Source organism: Symphalangus syndactylus, chromosome 3, assembly GCF_028878055.3.
Source record: "Symphalangus syndactylus isolate Jambi chromosome 3, NHGRI_mSymSyn1-v2.1_pri, whole genome shotgun sequence".
Lineage (NCBI taxonomy): Eukaryota > Metazoa > Chordata > Mammalia > Primates > Hylobatidae > Symphalangus > Symphalangus syndactylus.
The window spans coordinates 7,336,478-7,353,643 of NC_072425.2; the positions used below are offsets into that span (position 1 = coordinate 7,336,478).

General features: G+C 58.5%; 1 protein-coding gene across 1 annotated transcript in view; it reads left to right on the top strand.

The window, feature by feature from the left end:
* The window catches only part of PNPLA7 (patatin like phospholipase domain containing 7), an 84,563-nt gene that overhangs the window by 44,561 nt on the left and 22,836 nt on the right, over positions 1 to 17,166 (top strand). Inside the window, 6 exon segments of the mRNA XM_055270179.2 lie at positions 735 to 940; positions 3,545 to 3,676; positions 4,473 to 4,596; positions 6,617 to 6,730; positions 8,399 to 8,468; positions 16,701 to 16,850. Of these exon segments, the coding sequence (XP_055126154.1) occupies positions 735 to 940; positions 3,545 to 3,676; positions 4,473 to 4,596; positions 6,617 to 6,730; positions 8,399 to 8,468; positions 16,701 to 16,850 (796 nt within the window).

Consider the following 17,166-nt stretch of genomic DNA (forward strand, 5'->3'; position numbering starts at 1 on the left):
GGGAACTGGGACCACCCAATGCTGCAGCCCAGTGCCAAGTGGAGCACCAGAGGAGGGCCTGGGCTGGACACCAGTGAGTGGGGACCTCCCAGCACTGGGCCGCTGCCCCTCTGAGCACCATGGCAGAACCCCTCCCCTCAGGCAGCCCTGAGCCCTGAGAGCTGTGTCCACCTTTGGCCCCTGCTGCAGTGGCCCTTCCGCTCGCACCTGAGAGTGGGCCGGGCAAGCAGATTGGGAAGAGGTCATAAGAGGTCACAGTGGATACAGATCAGTGGACGTGGCCTTGGAGTGGTTTCATGGGCACATCTGCAGATGTGGGACCAAAACGTGTGGCGTGTGCAGGGGGCTCAGTGTGGGAGGGGCCGGGAACCCACCCCTCAGAGGCCAGGCCCCAGGCGAGGCGGCATGGGACCCCCCATGCATAGGAACACTGGGCTGACGCGTATTTGCTGGGGACAGTCAGTATGCGGGTGCTGGGAAAGAAGGTGTGCAGGTCCGAGGCCCGGCTCGCTGCACGGAGCCCTCGAGAACCCAGATTTTCCATGACTGCTCGTGAAATCATGAAACCGTAGACACTGCCGAAGTGTTTCCAGTGAAGTCCATGCCCAGAGCTGATCAGGTCGGCGGATGGTCTCCCGGCCGAGCCTGGTGGCATTGTCTGCTCTGGGCCCAGAGCTGCCCCCGTCCTGCCCGTGACCACTCGCGGCGCCTCCTGAGCCCTCTCGTGTTGTCAGGACACCAGCATCCTGTTCGTGGTCTTGGGGCTGCTGCACGTGTACCAGCGGAAGATTGGCAGCCAGGAAGACACCTGCCTGTTCCTCACACGCCCCGGGGAGATGGTGGGCCAGCTGGCCGTGCTCACGGGGGAACCTCTCATCTTCACCATCAAGGCCAACAGGGACTGCAGCTTCCTGTCCATCTCCAAGGCCCACTTCTACGAGTGAGTCCGAGGTCCTGGCCCCAGCCCCGCCTGCCCCGAGACCCCTCCCCGCATGGCCGGCCTCTTCCCTGCTGCTCGGGCTCCCCGCTTTGTCCCCGGCACCTGTGCAGGCCCAGGCCTGTGCCCCCTGCTCCAGCGCTCAATCAGCCAACCGCATCTGCCCACAGCGATCTGCTTCGCACGGCCATCTCTGTGGTCTGCTCCCAGCCGTGACCGTTTATCGCTGGTCAGTTCTGGGGCTGCCCAGCTTGGCTCAGTAAGGCCCACGTTGGGGCGGGGCCGGGCGTCAGGGGCTGTGAGCCTCCCCGCCCCTGCAGCCTGGGCTGACGTGTCGGGAGCCGGCAATGGGCGATGTGGAGGTGGAAGGGCAAGGCAGTGGGTGAGGACACGGGTCTGGCTCGGGGGAGGAGCCCCGCTGACATGTGTCCCTTCTTGGGGCAGAATGTGCCTGTGTTGCCTTCCAGGCTCTGGGCTGGAAGACATCTGTCCACTTGAGCCCAGCCCGTAAGTCTCAGATTCGGCCCCTCCAGGCCCAGAGCTGCCCTCGGCCCGCCTGTGGCTGCCTGGCAGAGCCGCCACGTCTTCGCATCCACAGCGCTGGGCATTCTGCTCTGTCAGGTCCAGAATCTCCTGGAGCCTGGGGTTCAGTTTAACCCCAGCTCTCGCCTCTGGCAGCTTGAGCCGTTCTGTGTGTGTTTTCTGGAAGGCCTCCGCACCCCCGCAGGCCAGATGTCTGCTGTGGTCCCAGAGCTCTTCTGCCTGAGTGGTTGGGCAGAAGGAGAGGTCAGGAGCCTGAAGGTCAGTGGAAGCACAGCAGCTGAAGAAAGCAGGTCGGCTGGGTGCAGCGGCTCACGCCTGTAATCCAGCAAACGGCACCACGCCGTTTCTGCTTCAGCCTAGGGACCCCGAGCCGGGCAAGGGGCAGGGGTGGGGACGGCGAGGCCCTGGCCCAGTTGGGAAGGTCTTTCTGCATGGCCTCTGTCTTCCAGGCCTGGCCTGAGTGGCTCCAGCTGGGTCCCGATGCTGGGTGCCCTGACACCACAGCGTGCGGATGGGGAGACTGAGGCTCCAAGTCCTGGTCCCTCCACCAGCAGGGGACCCGGGGTGGAGCTGGACCCATCTCCCTCCTGAGCATCCGTAGCTGCTCCGTGTCAGCGCCAGGGAGATCAGGACGGATGGCAAAGAACAGGGACGGGAACCACCCAGGGCAGAGCTCAGGGCCCTCAGCCCTGTCTTAATGCAGCTCAGTCCCCCCGTGCTGTGTGTCTCCGTGTGTCTGCATGTGTCCGTGTGTCTGTGTGTCTCTGTGTGTGCATGTGTCCATGTGTGTCTCTGTGTGTTTGCATGTGTCTGCATGTGTCCGTGTGTCTATGTGTCTGCGACATGTGTCCGTGTGTCTCCATGTGTGTCTCTGTGTGTGCATGTCCGTGTGTCTCTCACTGTGTGTCTGTGTGTGTCCACGTGTGTCTCCATGTGCCTGTGTGTGTCTGTGTGTCCGTGTGTGTCTCTGTGTGCCTGCATGTGTCTGTGTGTCCCCGTGTGCCTGTGTGTGTCTGCGTATGTCTGTGTGTGTCTCCATGTGCCTGTGTGTGTCTGTGTGTGCGTGTGTCCGTGTGTGTCTCCATGTGCCTGTGTGTTTCTGTGTGTGCGTGTCTGCGTGTGTCCATGTCTCCATGTGCCTATGTGTCTGCGTGTCTGCGTGTGTCTGTGTGTCTCCGTGTGTCTGTGTGTCTGCCTGTGTGTCCGTGCATGGTGTGCCTTGCAGCCATTACCCCAACCAGCGTCCCGAGGCTCTCCTCCACCCCCAGGGCTGTAAGTGCCACGCTCACGCCCTTCACGCCCTCACCCAGCCACTGTCTTGCCATCTCCCCGGTATCAAAGGGGCTTCCCCCACCTCCTGTGCAAAGCGGATCCTGATTCCACGTTTGCTCTTCCTCCTGCTTTTGCCTTCTGAGGAGATGGCAGCTCCCCTTGCCTGTGGCTCGGGGTAGGCCTGGAGTCGCCTGGCATCACTCTCACGCCTGGTGCAGGTTGCCCCACGTCCCACCTCGCCACCGCCCAGAGCCACTGGGCACGTCCCTGCTGCAGCCCTCCCCCTCTGCAGTCTGTCCCCACACGACCACCGGGAGACGACAGTGTTCCCCAGGTCAGAGGCCCCGGCCACCCTCCACCCACCCAGGAGAGACCCTGTGCTCTCCAGGCCCCATGGGTCTCTCAGCCTCTGCCTTTGCCTGCTGGTGCCCTTCACGGCACTCGCTGCCAGCCACACCCACGGCCTGAGTGTGCATTATGCAGCTCCTGACGGTATGTGCAGTCCCCTGCCAGGACCGCAGCCTGACACAGGGCCTGTGCCCAAGGGGCACTCATGGGTGTGCCAGGAGGGGGCTCTTTGGGCTCCCCAACAGCTACTAGGCACGTGGTGGGCGGTGCTGTGCCATGGGGCAGGCAGCTGACCGGTGCGTGCCCCGTCCCAGCCCCCGCCAGTGGTCTCTCTACTCTCAGGGTGGGGTGGGGGTTGCAGGTCCCATCCAATCCCGAGCACCGTGGCCCTGGGTGAAGGGTAGGGCTGGAGGGATGGGGGGACTGACTCTGGGCTGCCGGCAGGATCATGCGGAAGCAGCCGACCGTCGTCCTGGGCGTGGCGCACACTGTGGTGAAGAGGATGTCATCCTTCGTGCGGCAAATCGACTTCGCCCTGGACTGGGTGGAGGTGGAGGCCGGGCGAGCAATATACAGGTGAGGCCGTGGGTGCCACACACTCCGCATCCATGCTGCCCTGGCATCCATGCAAGCCGGGGATGGGCAAAGCGCAGTTACCATGGAAACCACACACGGAAGTTACCGTAGAAACCACACACGGAAGGCTGGATTTCCCCAGCCCCACCCCAGCTTAGCTTGGAAACACGCTTCGTGGCCTCCTGGATTTCGTGACACCCGCACACGCTTGGACACAGTCCATGTTCCACGAGCATCTCTCCGTGTCAGTATATTCAAGTCCACACCGTCCCTTTAAAAGGGCCCCATTGGCCGGGCGCGGTGGCTCACGCGTGTCATCCCAGCACTTTGGGAGGCTGAGGTGGGCGCATCACGAGGTCAGGAGTTCGAGACCAGCCTTGCCAACATGGGTGAAACCCTGTCTCTGTTAAAAATGCAAAAATTAGCTGGGCGTGGTGGTGTGTGCCTATAATCCCAGCTACCTGGGAGGCTGAGGCAGGAGAATCGCATGAACCTGGGAGGTGGAGGTTGCAGTGAGCCGAGATCGTGCCACTGCACTTCAGCCTGGGCGACAGAGCGAGACTCCGTCTCAAAAAATAATAATAATTAAAACCAAGACAATTTTAGAATATTTATTCATTTAAAACAACCCAGGCCTGTTAACATAAATATTTTAAAATTTTGTTTTCCAAAAAATAAGATAGTGAGAAGCCTGCGTTTTCTTTTTCTCAATCCTGAGTCTGTCTGGCATTGGGAAGCTGGGTGTGGAGGCTGAGGCTGGGGGCCCAGGGCTGCAGGGCCTCTGCGTCTCCCGCAGGCAGGGGGACAAGTCCGACTGCACGTACATCATGCTCAGCGGCCGGCTGCGCTCTGTGATCCAGAAGGACGATGGGAAGAAGCGCCTGGCCGGGGAGTACGGCCGAGGAGACCTCGTCGGTGTGGTAGGTGCTGGGCCCTGCTCCTGCCTCCCCCACCTCTGCATCTCTCTCAGGGCGTCCTGGGTTCTGGCCTGGGTGTGGCCTGGCCAGTTACTCAGGGGAGCAAAAGCCCTGGGAGTGGATGGCAGGAGTGATGCCCCGCAGCTGCTTTGCTGTGAGTCCTGGGCTCTGCCTCTGTGGGGGGCTCCCAGGCACCTATCCTGGTATCTGGCCGCACTGGCCCAGATGCCTCAGGTGTCTCTTGAGGGCTGGTAGCAGCAGGAGCTGCCTCTGGTCTGAGGCTCCACGGGAGCAGCTACAGCTGGTCTGGGCCTCACAGCAGGCCCCTGCATCCTCAGCGAGCGGGGGGCTGCCCAGCTCCAAGGTGCCGCGGCCTGGGGCTTCTGCCGATTTGTGTTAAGCTTTTGTTTTTGTTTTTGTTTCTGTTTTTTGAGACGGAATTTCACTCTTGTTGCTCAGGCCGGAGTGCAATGGCACGATCTGAGCTCACTGCAACCTCTGCCTCCTGAGTTCAAGGGATTCTCCTGCCTCAGCCTCCCGAGTAGCTGGGATTAAAGGCGCCCACCACCACGCCCGGGTAATTTTGTATTTTTAGTAGAGACGGAGTTTCTCCGTGTTGGTCAGGCTGGTCTCGAACTCCCGACCGCAGGTGATTCACTCACTTCAGCCTCTCAAAGTATTAGGATTACAGGCGTGAGCCACTGCTCCCAGACTGTGTTAAGTTTTAAACCAGTGGCCAGCTGCAATGGCTCATGCCTGTAATCCCAGCACTTTGGGAGGCCAAGGTGGGTGGATCACCTGAGGTTGGGAGTTCGAGACCAGCCTGACCAACATGAAGAAACCCCATCTCTACTAAAAATACAAAATTAGCTGGGCGTGGTGGCAGGTGCCTATAATCCCAGCTACTCGGGAGGCTGAGGCAGGAGAATCGCTTGAACCTGGGAGGCGGAGGCTGAGATCACGCCACTGCACGCCAGCTTGTGCAGTAAGAGCTAAACTCTAACTCAAAAAAAAAAAAAAAAAGCTAAACTCCGTCTCAAAAAAAACCAGTGTGTGGGGAGGCCTAGGTGCCCTCTCCTGGGGACAGCGTGGTCTTCGGGCAGCCTCTGAGGTCGGAGGTGCCGAGTTGCTCTGTGTTTTGCCGGCGATGGGAACTCTGTGCCAGTGTGCTCCAGCACTGCCTCACCTCAGCTCTGCCAGGGCCGAAGGTCTTCCCCTCAGAGTCCCGCGCTCCCGATGGCTCAGCAGGCCCTGGGCCTCTGGTTGGTGGTATGTGCAGCCTGGCGGTTCCAGCTCCGTCCACCGGGTGAAGGCTCACACACCTGGCCAGATGCCGGCAGGGAGGCCTCAGTGCCAGACAGCAGGGCTCCCGCAGGCTCTGAGGGACACATCTTAAAAAGAGGTGTTCTCCAGGCCAGGCGCGGTGGCTCACACCTGTAATCCTAGCACTTTGGGAGGCTGAGACGGGCGGACCATGAGGTCAGGAGATTGAGACCAGCCTGGCTAACATGGTGAAACCCCTTCTCTACTAAAAATACAAAAAAATTAGCTGGACGTGGTGCGTCTGCGGTCCCAGCTACTCGGGAGGCTGAGGCAGGAGAATGGCGTGAACCCAGGAGGTGGAGCTTGCAGTGAGCCGAGATCGCGCCACTGCACTCCAGCCTGGGCGACAGAGCGAGACTCTGTCTCCAAAAAAAAAAGGGGTGTTCTCCAAAGGCATTTATTTCTTCGGGAGAGCTGAGACTGCCCTTGTTCCAGCCTGTGTGTCCAATGCCTGTGTCTGCGATTTGCCTGGGTTGCTAGGGGCACCTTTGGCTTCTGGCATGTTCCAGTGGTTCTGACAGCACGTCACCCGCCAGCACTCACTGGCTGCCTCCCCCTTGCGGTGTGGATGGCGTGTGGGAGCCCTGGCCTCCTCCCTTGCTTTCTGCATGCCGGGGCCATGTGTGTCTCTGTCAGGGACAGGCCCAGCTGGCTCAGCCCTCCCAAGCCCACAGCCCCAGCAGCTGGCTCCTCCCCTCAGGTGGAGACGCTGACCCACCAGGCCTGGGTGACCACGGTGCATGCTGTTCGGGACTCAGAACTGGCCAAGCTGCCAGCAGGAGCCCTCACGTCCATCAAGCGCAGGTACCCACAGGTGAGGATGGGGTGAGGATGCGGAGCAGATGCGGGTGTGGAGCGGATGAGGGCACGGAACAGGTGAGGGTGGAGCGGGTGAGGGCACAGAGCAGTTGAGGGCACAGAGCAGTTGAGGGCGCGGAGCAGGTGAGGGCAAGGCACAGGTGCCGTAGGGCATGGAGCAGGTGAGGGCGCAGAGCTGGTGAGGGCGTGGGTGAGGGCGGTGCGGGTGAGGGTGGCACAGGCCATGTCTCAAGCTGTGTCCTGAGTTGTGGTGATCATTCGGTCTACGTATATGTGGATGGAAAACGACCTGGAGGAGGTGAAAATCAGAGCCCAGCTGGGTGGAGGCCGGGAACAGTGGGCAGGAAACCTGGAGAGGCTCCCGGGCTGCTTCCCTGGACAGTCGCACAGCTGCCTACTTGGTGGCCTCTCTACTTGTGAGTGATGTGGGTGCAGCAGAGGAAGGGGAAGCGACTCTCACTCTGAGATCTGCAGAAGGACAGGGCGGGCTGCTCGGAAGTGCAGGGTCAGCAGTGAGGAGGGTGCCCAGGAAGGACCGGCCGAGGGGCCCGAAGGGCACCTCTGCAGTTGTTCATCAGCCAGCACATGGATCCCAAGAAGTTTTGCATTCTAGAATAAATGGAAAGGGGGTACAGGTGTGGCCCCCAGCATGTTGCAGGGCCTTCTACAGCTAGTGCCTCTCGCCACCCCTGGGGCTCACCCTGAGAGGCCATCACTGCCCTCCCTCCACCGACTCCCCTCAGGCAGTGCTTCTCCCACTCACAGCTCCTGGGTCCTGGTTCTCCCGCCCACAGCTCCTGGGTCCTGGTTCTCCTGCCCGCAATGCAGCTCCTGGGTCCTGACGCTTGCTGTACTTGCCCACTTACGGACCAGGGGAGCCTGGCAGAGCATGTGAGGGCAGCTCACAGGGCCAGCAGGCTCCGGGGTGGCAGCCACAGTTGCTGGGAGCAGCAGGGAGCCAGGCTACTCCTCCGTCTGCTTTGTCCTGGCCTGCCGGGCAGGCCTCGTGCTCATGAGCGCCTCGGAGCAGGAGCCCTGGCCCACCCTTTAGAGGCCGCTGCAGGGCTCCGTCCGACCAAAAGCTTCTGGGGGACATGTGGGTGGAGCCAGCAGGTCCACTGTTGTGGGGCCAGCTTTGCTGTACAGTCAGCCCCTGGGCAGGGTCCCTGCAAGCCAGCGACCCCTGGTGTGGGGACCGTTTGGTTCAGTCAGGATGAATGTCCCCAACTGTGCCCTGAAGCGGGGTTGGCACCCAGAAGCAACGGCCACAATGAGCCCTCAGTTCCAGAGAAGACTGCCAGCCTGCCCTTGTCCTGCCTTCAGGGTCGTGGGTGGCTTCCCCCGGAGTTGTCCGCCTGCCCTGAAGTGAGAGCGAGAGGCTGGCCTGGGCTCACAGTCACAGGACATACCCCTGGTACCTGCTGGCCTGGCAACCAGAAAGGCAGCCGTATGGCTTAGCTGGGCATCAAGAGGGCTTCAAGGCCTGGACAGCCATGGCCCAGCATGTGGCTTGTGAGCCACGTGCAACTCAGTTCATGGAGGTTTTGAAAAGCAGATCCAGCCCCATTGGCTGAGTCTCACTGTTGTTGAGCATCACTGCCTTTGGTTCCCAGAGTTTCTCTGTTTAAAATGTGTGGCTCTCGGCTCCTGTGTCTGCCTGCAGGTGGTGACTCGGCTGATTCATCTCTTGGGTGAGAAGATCCTGGGCAGCCTCCAGCAGGGACCTGTGACAGGTGGGTCACCTCCCCCAGCCCAGAGCCAACCCAGTCCTGGAGCCCCGCCCACCCAGCCCATGGCCCTTCCCTGTCATGAAGCCCCGCCCACCCAGCCCATAGCCCTGCCCTGTCCTGGAGCCCCGCCCACCCAGCCGATAGCCCTGCCCTGTCCTGGAGCCCCGCCCATCCAGCCCATGGCCCCACCCATCCTGGAGCCTCACCCACCCAGCCCACGGCCCCGCCCTGTCGTGCAGTCCCACCCACCCAGATCATGGGCCCTGCCCTATACTGGGGCCCCACCCATCAAGCCCACGGCCCTGACCTGTGCTGGAGCCCCGCCCACCCACCCACCCATGGCTGTGCTGGAGTCCCGCCCACCCATGGTCCCACCCTCCACTGGAGCCCCGCCCACCCATGGCCCCACCTACCTCAGAGCCCCGCCCACCCGAGCCCAGTAATTTTGTCAAACTGTGTCTGAATGTGGGCAGCATTGGAGGAAAGCTCCGCTATATGTGAAAAGATGAAATGTGATATATCTCCCTCCTATTTTTGTCAGTTGATTGGAAAAAGGAAACAGGGTGAAACCTCCAGAAACGATATTGGTGGAGCAGAGAGTGTTCTCTCTCTTGTGCTAAGCATGGAAAGATGATGAGACCATTCTAGAGTGCGGGGAATTTAGTTTTTCCTGCTCCAGCGTATTCATCCTTTCCTAGTTCTGAGGTGCGCTTTTTTCTGGAGCCACTGTTAGCTCTCAGGCCGTCCTCTCTCACCGGGTCCCACATACTTGAGGACTCTGACCGTTTATCTCCTCTGGACAGCATTTGACCCCAGACCCCCTTGCCATTCTGGGAGCGCCTCTCTCCTGCCTCCTGCCTCTGTGCCTGCTGCTTTCTGCCTGGAGCCCTCAGGAGAGCCTGGCTGCTCCCGCGTGTCCTGCAGCTCCGTCTCAGCGCAGCCTCCCTGGCCTCCCCATCCACCCAGCACTCTCAGCTCCCTTTCCACTTCCTTTTACTCCTCTGCGCTTGTCACCCCCGACGCATTGCATGACCTGTCACCTGCCTCTCGCACTGGCATGTGAGCTGGCTGGGAGCAGGAGCCTGCACCTGTGTTCACACAGTGACGTGTGCACGGCATTGAACGTCTGTCCAAGAAGCGGAGAGATGCACAGAGGGCCACACAGAGGCAGTGAAGTGTGAACCCCACTCTAGGGTGACCCCATCTTCATCTGAGTCCCTCTGCAAAACCGTTTCCAAATAAGGTCACTTTTTTTTTTGGAGACGGAGTCTCGCTCTGTCACCCAGGCTGGAATGCAGTGGTGCAATCTCAGCTCACTCACTGCAAGCTCCACCTCCCGGGTTCACGCCATTCTCCTGCCTCAGCCTCTCCGAGTAACTGGGACTACAGGCGCCCGCCACCACGCCCGGCTAATTTTTTGTATTTTTAGTAGAGACGGGGTTTCACCATGGTCTTGATCTCCTGACCTCGTGATCCACCCACCTCGGCCTCCCAAAGTGCTGGGATTACAAGCGTGAGCCACCGTGCCTGGCCAAATAAGGTCACATTTTGCGGTTCTGGGTAGACATGAATTTGGGGGGACACTAACGTATAATGTAACTCTTCACTCTCCACTTACCTGCACTGTGAATTTTGGGGGACACTGTCTAACACGTAATGTAACTCTTCACTCTCCACTTACCTGCACTGTGAATTTTGGGGGACACTGTCTAACACGTAATGTGACTCTTCACTCTCCACTTACCTGCACCATGAGTTTTGAAGTGAGTTTCTTGTAGAAGGTATCTGGTTGGATCATCTATTTTTCATCCCTTCTGGCAATCTTTATCTTTTGTGTGTTTAGACCGTAGATACTTAGTGTAATTATTCTGTTGGGATTTACGTCTTCCATTTTATTGTTTTTTCTGTTCTCACACCCCCCACTGTTGTTAAACACTACTGTATTTTCTCTTTTTATTTTAGAGATGGGGTGTCACTATTTTGTCTAGGTTGGAGTACAGTGGCTAGTCACAAATGCAATCATAGCTCCCTGCAGCCTCTAACTCCTGGGCTCAAGTGATCCTCCCCCCTCAGCCTCCTGAGTAGCTGGGACTACAGGTGTGAGCCTCTGCGCCCAGCTTTTCTGTCTACTTTTAGGTTACTTGAACTTCTTTGAGTATTCCATTATAATTATCAACTGTGGTTTCCATGATGTCTCTTCATGCGATATTTTCAGTGGTTACTCTAGCGATGACAGTATCCGTACCTAACTTATCCTTGTTTACTGACAGCCACATCTCAGCACTTTAAGTGGAATGTGGATAACTCACCATTGTTCAGTCACTTCATCCTTCCCCCTTTATGATGTGGTTGTCTTAACTATTACCTCTGTGTGCACTGAACCCCACCCCCCAAAAACACAGGGCCACAACTTTCGCTTTCAGCCATCAAACATAATTTTTAAAACTTAGGAGGAGAATAGTCTGTGATGTTCACCCAGAGTCACCGTCCTCCTGCTCTTCTTTCATTTGCGGTGTCTCAGGTTTCCTTCTGGGCTCATCTCCTTGCTGTTGAAGAATCATGGTTAGCGGTTCTTTCAGAGGAGGTCTGATGGCTGCAGATCCCCTTTCTTTCCCTCATCTGAGAATCTGAGAATGTCTCCGCATTGCCCTCATGCTGAAGGGTGCTTTTGCTGGATGTATAATTCTGGTTTGGCAGAAATACAAAGTATTTCAGCACTTTAAAAATGTTGTGCCACTTCCTCATGGCCTCTGTTGCTTCTAGTGAAGGATCCAGGTATTCAGATGTTCTCCAGTAGGTAACGCATCATTTCTCTCTAGCTGTGTTCAAGAATGTTTGGACCACGCACAGTGGCTCACACCTCATCCCAGCACTTTGGGAGGCCGAGTCAGGAGGATTATTTGAGCCCAAGAGATCGAGACCAGCCTGGGCAACATAGTGAGACCTTGTCTCTATGAATAAAATTTGAAAAATGATCCAGGCATGTTAGCACACACCTGTCGTCCCAGCTACTCAGGGGGTTGAGGTGGGACGATCATTTGGGTCTTGGAGTTTGAGGTTACAGTGAGCTACGATTGCGCCGCCGCAGTCCAGCCTGGGCAACAGAGCAAGACCCTGCCTCAAAACACACACACAAAAAGGTGTTTTTCTCTGTCTTTAGTTTTCAGAAATGTGATTTGGAAGTGTCTGAGCATGAATACTTTGGATCTGTCCTGTTTGGGGTTTCTTCATCTTGGACCCGTAGGTTTATAGCTTTTAACACATTTTGGAAGTGTTCAGTCTGTATGTCTTCAAACGATTCTTCCACCCGTGTACTCCTCCACCTCTTCTGGAAATAAAGTGGCACAAGTGTTAGACCTCGCGTTATTGTCCCCAAGGCCTCTGGGGCACTGTTCATTTTTTGAATCTTTTTTTTCTTTCTCTGATGTTAAGATGGAATTGTTTCTTTTGATCTATCTTCAGGATCTTTGGCTTTTTGTCATCTCAGTTCTGCTTTGAGGCCTATCAGAGAGTTTTAAAAAAATGTTCTGTCGTGTTTTGGTTCTTCTGTATGCCTCCTGTTTCTTTGCTAGGACGTTCTCTCTTTGTCTTTGTTTCAGGAGTGTTCAGGATTGCTGGTTCTAGCTGGTAATGATAACGGCTTTTATTGTCCTGGAGAAATAATTCCGTCCGTGACGTGTGGTCGTTTTTATCTGTGGATTGTTTTTGCTGCTGTGGTTCAGATTCTCCTTGCTCTTGGCGTACCGGGTCACCGTGGATGTGGCCTGGTCACTGTGGACCCGTCCTGGTCACTGTGGATTTTGTGTCCTGATGTTTTGAGTGTTAAACGCTATGAGACTCGTTCCCATTTAAGTCTTCAATTTTCACTGTCAGCGTGCTTGTATTCACAGGGCATGTCCTGGCCGACATCTGTGGAGTGTAGTTTGAATGTGAACTGACCCTGGTCTGCCTACTGGGTGCTGCCCAGGCCCAGTGTGAAGGCTGCATTCTGCGCCATCTTCAGCTCTCAGAGCCACACACCTGACCCTGGCACAGGCTGGGTCTTCATTAGCAGATTTGAGGCTTTCTTGATCTCCTACCTCTAGTTGGCAGGGGGTGGGGCCTCCTCTGCTTTCTCTGCAGGGGTGCACAGTTGCGGGGGGATGTCTGCTGGTCGGGGGTGCACAGTTGCGGGGGGATGTCTGCTGGTCGGGGGTGCACAGTTGCGGGGGGATGTCTGCTGGTCGGGGGTGCACAGTTGGGGGGGATGTCTGCTGGTCAGGGGGTGCACAGTTGGGGGATGTCTGCTGGTCAGTGGGTGCACAGTTGGGGGGATGTCTGCTGGTCAGAGGGTGCACAGTTGAGGATGTCTGCTGGTCAGGGGGTGCACAGTTGGAGGGATGTCTGCTGGTCAGGGGGTGCACAGTTGGGGGGGATGCCTGCTGGTCAGGGGGTGCACAGTTGGGGGGATGTCTGCTGGTCAGGGGGTGCACAGTTGGAGGGATGTCTGCTGGTCAGGGGGTGCACAGTTGGAGGGATGTCTGCTGGTCAGGGGGTGCACAGTTGGGGGGATGTCTGCTGGTGTGGGCGGTGGACAGTTGGTGAAGATGTTTCCTGCTGTGGGCAGTGGACAGTTGGGAGGATGCTGGCTGGTACAGAGGGTGCACAGTTGGGAAGGACGTGTGCTGGTGCTTGTTTGGTGCCAGTCAGTGTCCCTGGAGGCAGCTCCCATGGGGAGGGAGGGACAGACCCCTCCATCTGTGGCAGCCTTGTGGCTGGGAAGCAGACTCTGCTTCTTTCTTGGCCTGAGTCGGGTGGTTCCTCCATGAGTCCGAGGTCCCTGGCCAGCCTGCCTTCCTCTCCATCCTTTGGAGTCTTGTGAGAGCTGCCTCGAGCTCTGTCCCTCTCTGATCATGACTGGTGACAGTCAGGTGGCCTGTGTCTGCTCCACCTCCCTGCTGGCCCGGAGCCAGAACCTCACCAGTGCCTTTTCCCAAGGCGAAGGCCATACGGAACTAGCAATAGCCTCCCCCATTCTGCCTGAAATGAGGACTCTGACACCTCAGTCCCTGGAAAGGCGAGAGGAAGGGGATTCCCAAGGAAAAGCTGCAGGAAAAATAAATCCACATCAGACTGCAAGAGCAGCGTTCAGGCCGAAGCTCGGGCCGAGGAAGCGCTTCTCCGTCTTTCTGTGCTCAGCAGCACTTTGGCGTGCGTGTGCATTGTTTGTTTGCTATCTGGGAGTTATTTCCTCCTGATTATAGAAGGCACCTGCCTTCCACTCAGCTCCTAGAGGCAGAGAAGCATCATCTGGGCCCGAGTTTCCCTCTCCTCCCGTGTGGCCGAGGCTCAGCTGCAGGGAGGGGCTGAAGTGTGTGCGGTGAAGGTGATGCTGGGGACACCTCGCAGAGTGTGCCGGGTCGTGGTGGTGGCCCGGGCTCCTGAGACGCCCCTGACAGGCAGGTGGAGGCTGGATGGGATGGCCTCTCGGGGGGCCAGCTGGGGGTGGTGAGAACTGGAGGCTCTGTGGCCGGCACAACAGGTTCCGTGCCGGTGTGGCTGGTTCCCCCAGAGGAGCAGAGGCTGCCAGGAGGAACGTGTGTGGAGGGTTTTATTTCGCTTCATTTTTCTTGTCTGTCATTGTGGAGTTTTATCACAAAGGCTGTGTAGGCTGCAAAAAGACCTAAGAGCCCTCAGGCAGGAGATGAAGACGTGGGCGCCTCCCTCTTACAGCTGCTCAGGTGGTGCTGAGGCGCCAGCACCCTGGTTCTTTTCCTGCACAGACACAGCTGCACACGCGTCAGGCAGGGTCCTTTACTGGGGCTGCTGGTTTGGGTATTTACTCCAGGGCTGGGGTCCCCTCCGGGGGTCCATGAGCCCCACAGCGACACACGGCCAGCCCTGCACTCCAGACCTGCACTTTGGGCCGCTCAGCTCCAAGCGCTTATCCCTGCCAGGGCCCCGTGTGGATGCCTCTGCACGTCTCCAGCGCTGCTTGGTCACAGCCCTTGGCAGAAGCTGGGTGCGGTCTATGAACAGCTGGGGATGCAGCTGGGCTTTGCAACCTCCAGGCAGAGATGGGCACAGAACACTGAGCCCTTGGCAGCCGGTGCGCAGCACACAACCCTCCATCCCTGGCTTGCCTGCTGGGGCCGACCGAGCACTGGGCCCTGTCGGAAGCTGGCACCATGCTCAGGAAGCCAGTCAGGAAAGAGCCCTCTCCTAGAGCTGCAGTCGAGTTGGGTCAGGGACGAAATCAGACCAAGAAGGCAAGAGAGATGGCTCAGAAGAGGGTGGGGAGGGGCAGGGGCACACAGATGGTGGGGCAGCGCTCCCTGAGGAGGTCAGGACCCTTTGGGCCAGGGAGAGAGCTATGTGGTGTGGGGGTCACCAGCAGCTCTCGGGGACCGCAGATGGGCAGAGGCTGCAGACTTTGGCTTGTTCTGAGTGGGGATGGGCACTGGGGGCTTTGAGCAAAAAAGGCTCCTGGCAGATTTGGGCATTGAAGGTCAGCCCTGGCCACTGTGCACAGAGCCTCCTCTCAAGCAGGCGGCTGAAGCCACCCCAAGGCTGGGCAGTGGAGGCCCAGGGCTCCCAGTGCTGAGTTGGACTGAGGGCGGGGACTGAGCGTTGCTGGGTCGGGTAGGAGCCTGGGGCCGGAGGTGGGGGCCAAGTCCAAGGGAGGATCTGGGGCTGTGTGAGTCTTGGACACTCATTCGGGATGTTGGATGGGCAGCATCATTTATCCGTGTTTCTGCCTGCATACAGGTACAGGTGTTTTTGTTTCGGGAGGCCTTGAGTATTTATTTAATAATGGAATCGTTTTTATAAACCACTCTGCAGCTTTCCTGCTCAGCAGCATGTCATCAGCTATTTTCCTGTGAGCACACGATTGCCGGCTGTGCGCTGGTTCTCCGAGCCACGTTCCCCATTCACAGGCTCTTACCCGCAGTGCTGCCACGGCGCCGTGTGCGTCCCGGGAGCTTGCAGGCGTCCACTGGCTGCCGTCCGCAGGGAGTGGCCCTTAAGCCCTCACTTGGTTCTGTGTCCCCAGGTTTGCTCTCCTGGCCTCTTCCCTGACCATGCCGCGTCCCCTTACTCTGACCTTGGCCAATCAGGACCTGCGTGTCTGGTGGATTTTGGAAGCCACCTCACTGGGGACGGGAGGCATAGGCCAGGGGACAGCCCGTGGGAGGGCTGGACCATGGGGACTGCAGAGCAGGAGCGTCCACGGCACCTGGATGCAGGAGACCCTCGGCAGGAGCATGGCTGGTGGTGCGGTGGCCTCAGGAGCAGTGAGGCCGTCCCCTCAAGCTCTTCTGTGGAAGCAGAGATGCCACTCACCAGACGGCGTCCAGTAAAGAGGGCCTGGGACCCTCTGGGGGACTCTCAAGTCCCAGACCCCCGGTCCATGTCCTTGCCACTGTGCTGGCTGAGGGGCCCCTCAGCCCACATGGGGGCCGGGGAGAGGGTCCTGCCTGTCTGGGTGGGCCCCTTGGTGGGCCCTGGAGGCTCCAGTCTCAGGGAGAGGAAAGCCTGGTCTGCCTTGACCTCCTCACTCGCGTCTCCGGGGTCTCCAGGGCCCGGCCCAGGCTTCTCAGGGCTGTGCTGTGCTCCTTTGGTTTCTGGAATCCTTTGCAGATGACAGACAAGAGAAACGGGCCTGTTGATCTCTAGCCCGTGTGTTGTTTACTGTTCCTGGAGTGAGTGGTGGAAAGCCCTGCGAGGGGTGGTTCAGAGGATGAGGCCTCACCTGGAGAGTTGGTCTGGTTTACTCTGAGCCTCACATTCCTTTCAGTCGCTCCCTGAATCACTGTCTTTGGTGGGTCAGGACGAATCCACTCCCTGGGCCTGGGCCTGGGCCTGGGCCTGGGCCAGTGCTGGTCAGGTGTGCTGTGTGGGGCCTGGGGACGCTTGCAGGTGTGGACTGACAGCTCATTAGGAAGAGCTGGGGAAGGTGTGAGACCAAGATAGCCTCCGGCCTGGAGGAGGCATGAGGCCTAGGCAGCCACATGGCTGGTGATGGCGTGAGGCCCAGGTAGCCTCTGAGGGCTGGGGGAGGCATGAGGTCCAGGCAGCCCCTGAGGGCTGGGGAGGCGCGAGGTCCAGGCAGCCTCAGGGCTGGGGAGGCGTGAGGCCCAAGCAGCCTCTGGTGCTGCTGCGTTGCTCAAGTGCAGCCTGGGGGGCCACAGGGCATCTAGAGGCATCTGTGAGCGTGTGGGCTGTCCCAGCTGACGTGGGTCCTTTGCTCCACAGGCCACCAGCTTGGGCTCCCCACAGAGGGCAGCAAGTGGGACTCGGGGAACCCGGCTGTCAACCTGTCCACGGTGGCAGTGATGCCCGTGTCAGAGGAAGTGCCCCTCACCGCCTTTGCCCTGGAGCTGGAGCACGCCCTCAGCGCCATCGGTAAGCCCGGCCTCCCAGCCTCCAGCCGTCCTTGGGTTCTGGGCCTGGTGGAGGGCGCCTGCCGACTGCCCTCTGTCTTCGAGGGGACACGGCGGTGGGTGGCCAGGGCTCAGGTGGGGTCAGTGTTCGGTAGTGTTTCCAAATTCCTGGCAGCTGTTAAATTTGGGGATTCAAGGACAAGGAATTGAATTTCCTGAGAACTCTCAAAATACTAAGTTATTCTATATTCTTTGCAACATTTTATTTACAAGTTTTCATGTGATTATAGGGACCATGATGATAGGAAGTCAGTTTTCTGTGGGTTTAAGGTTATACT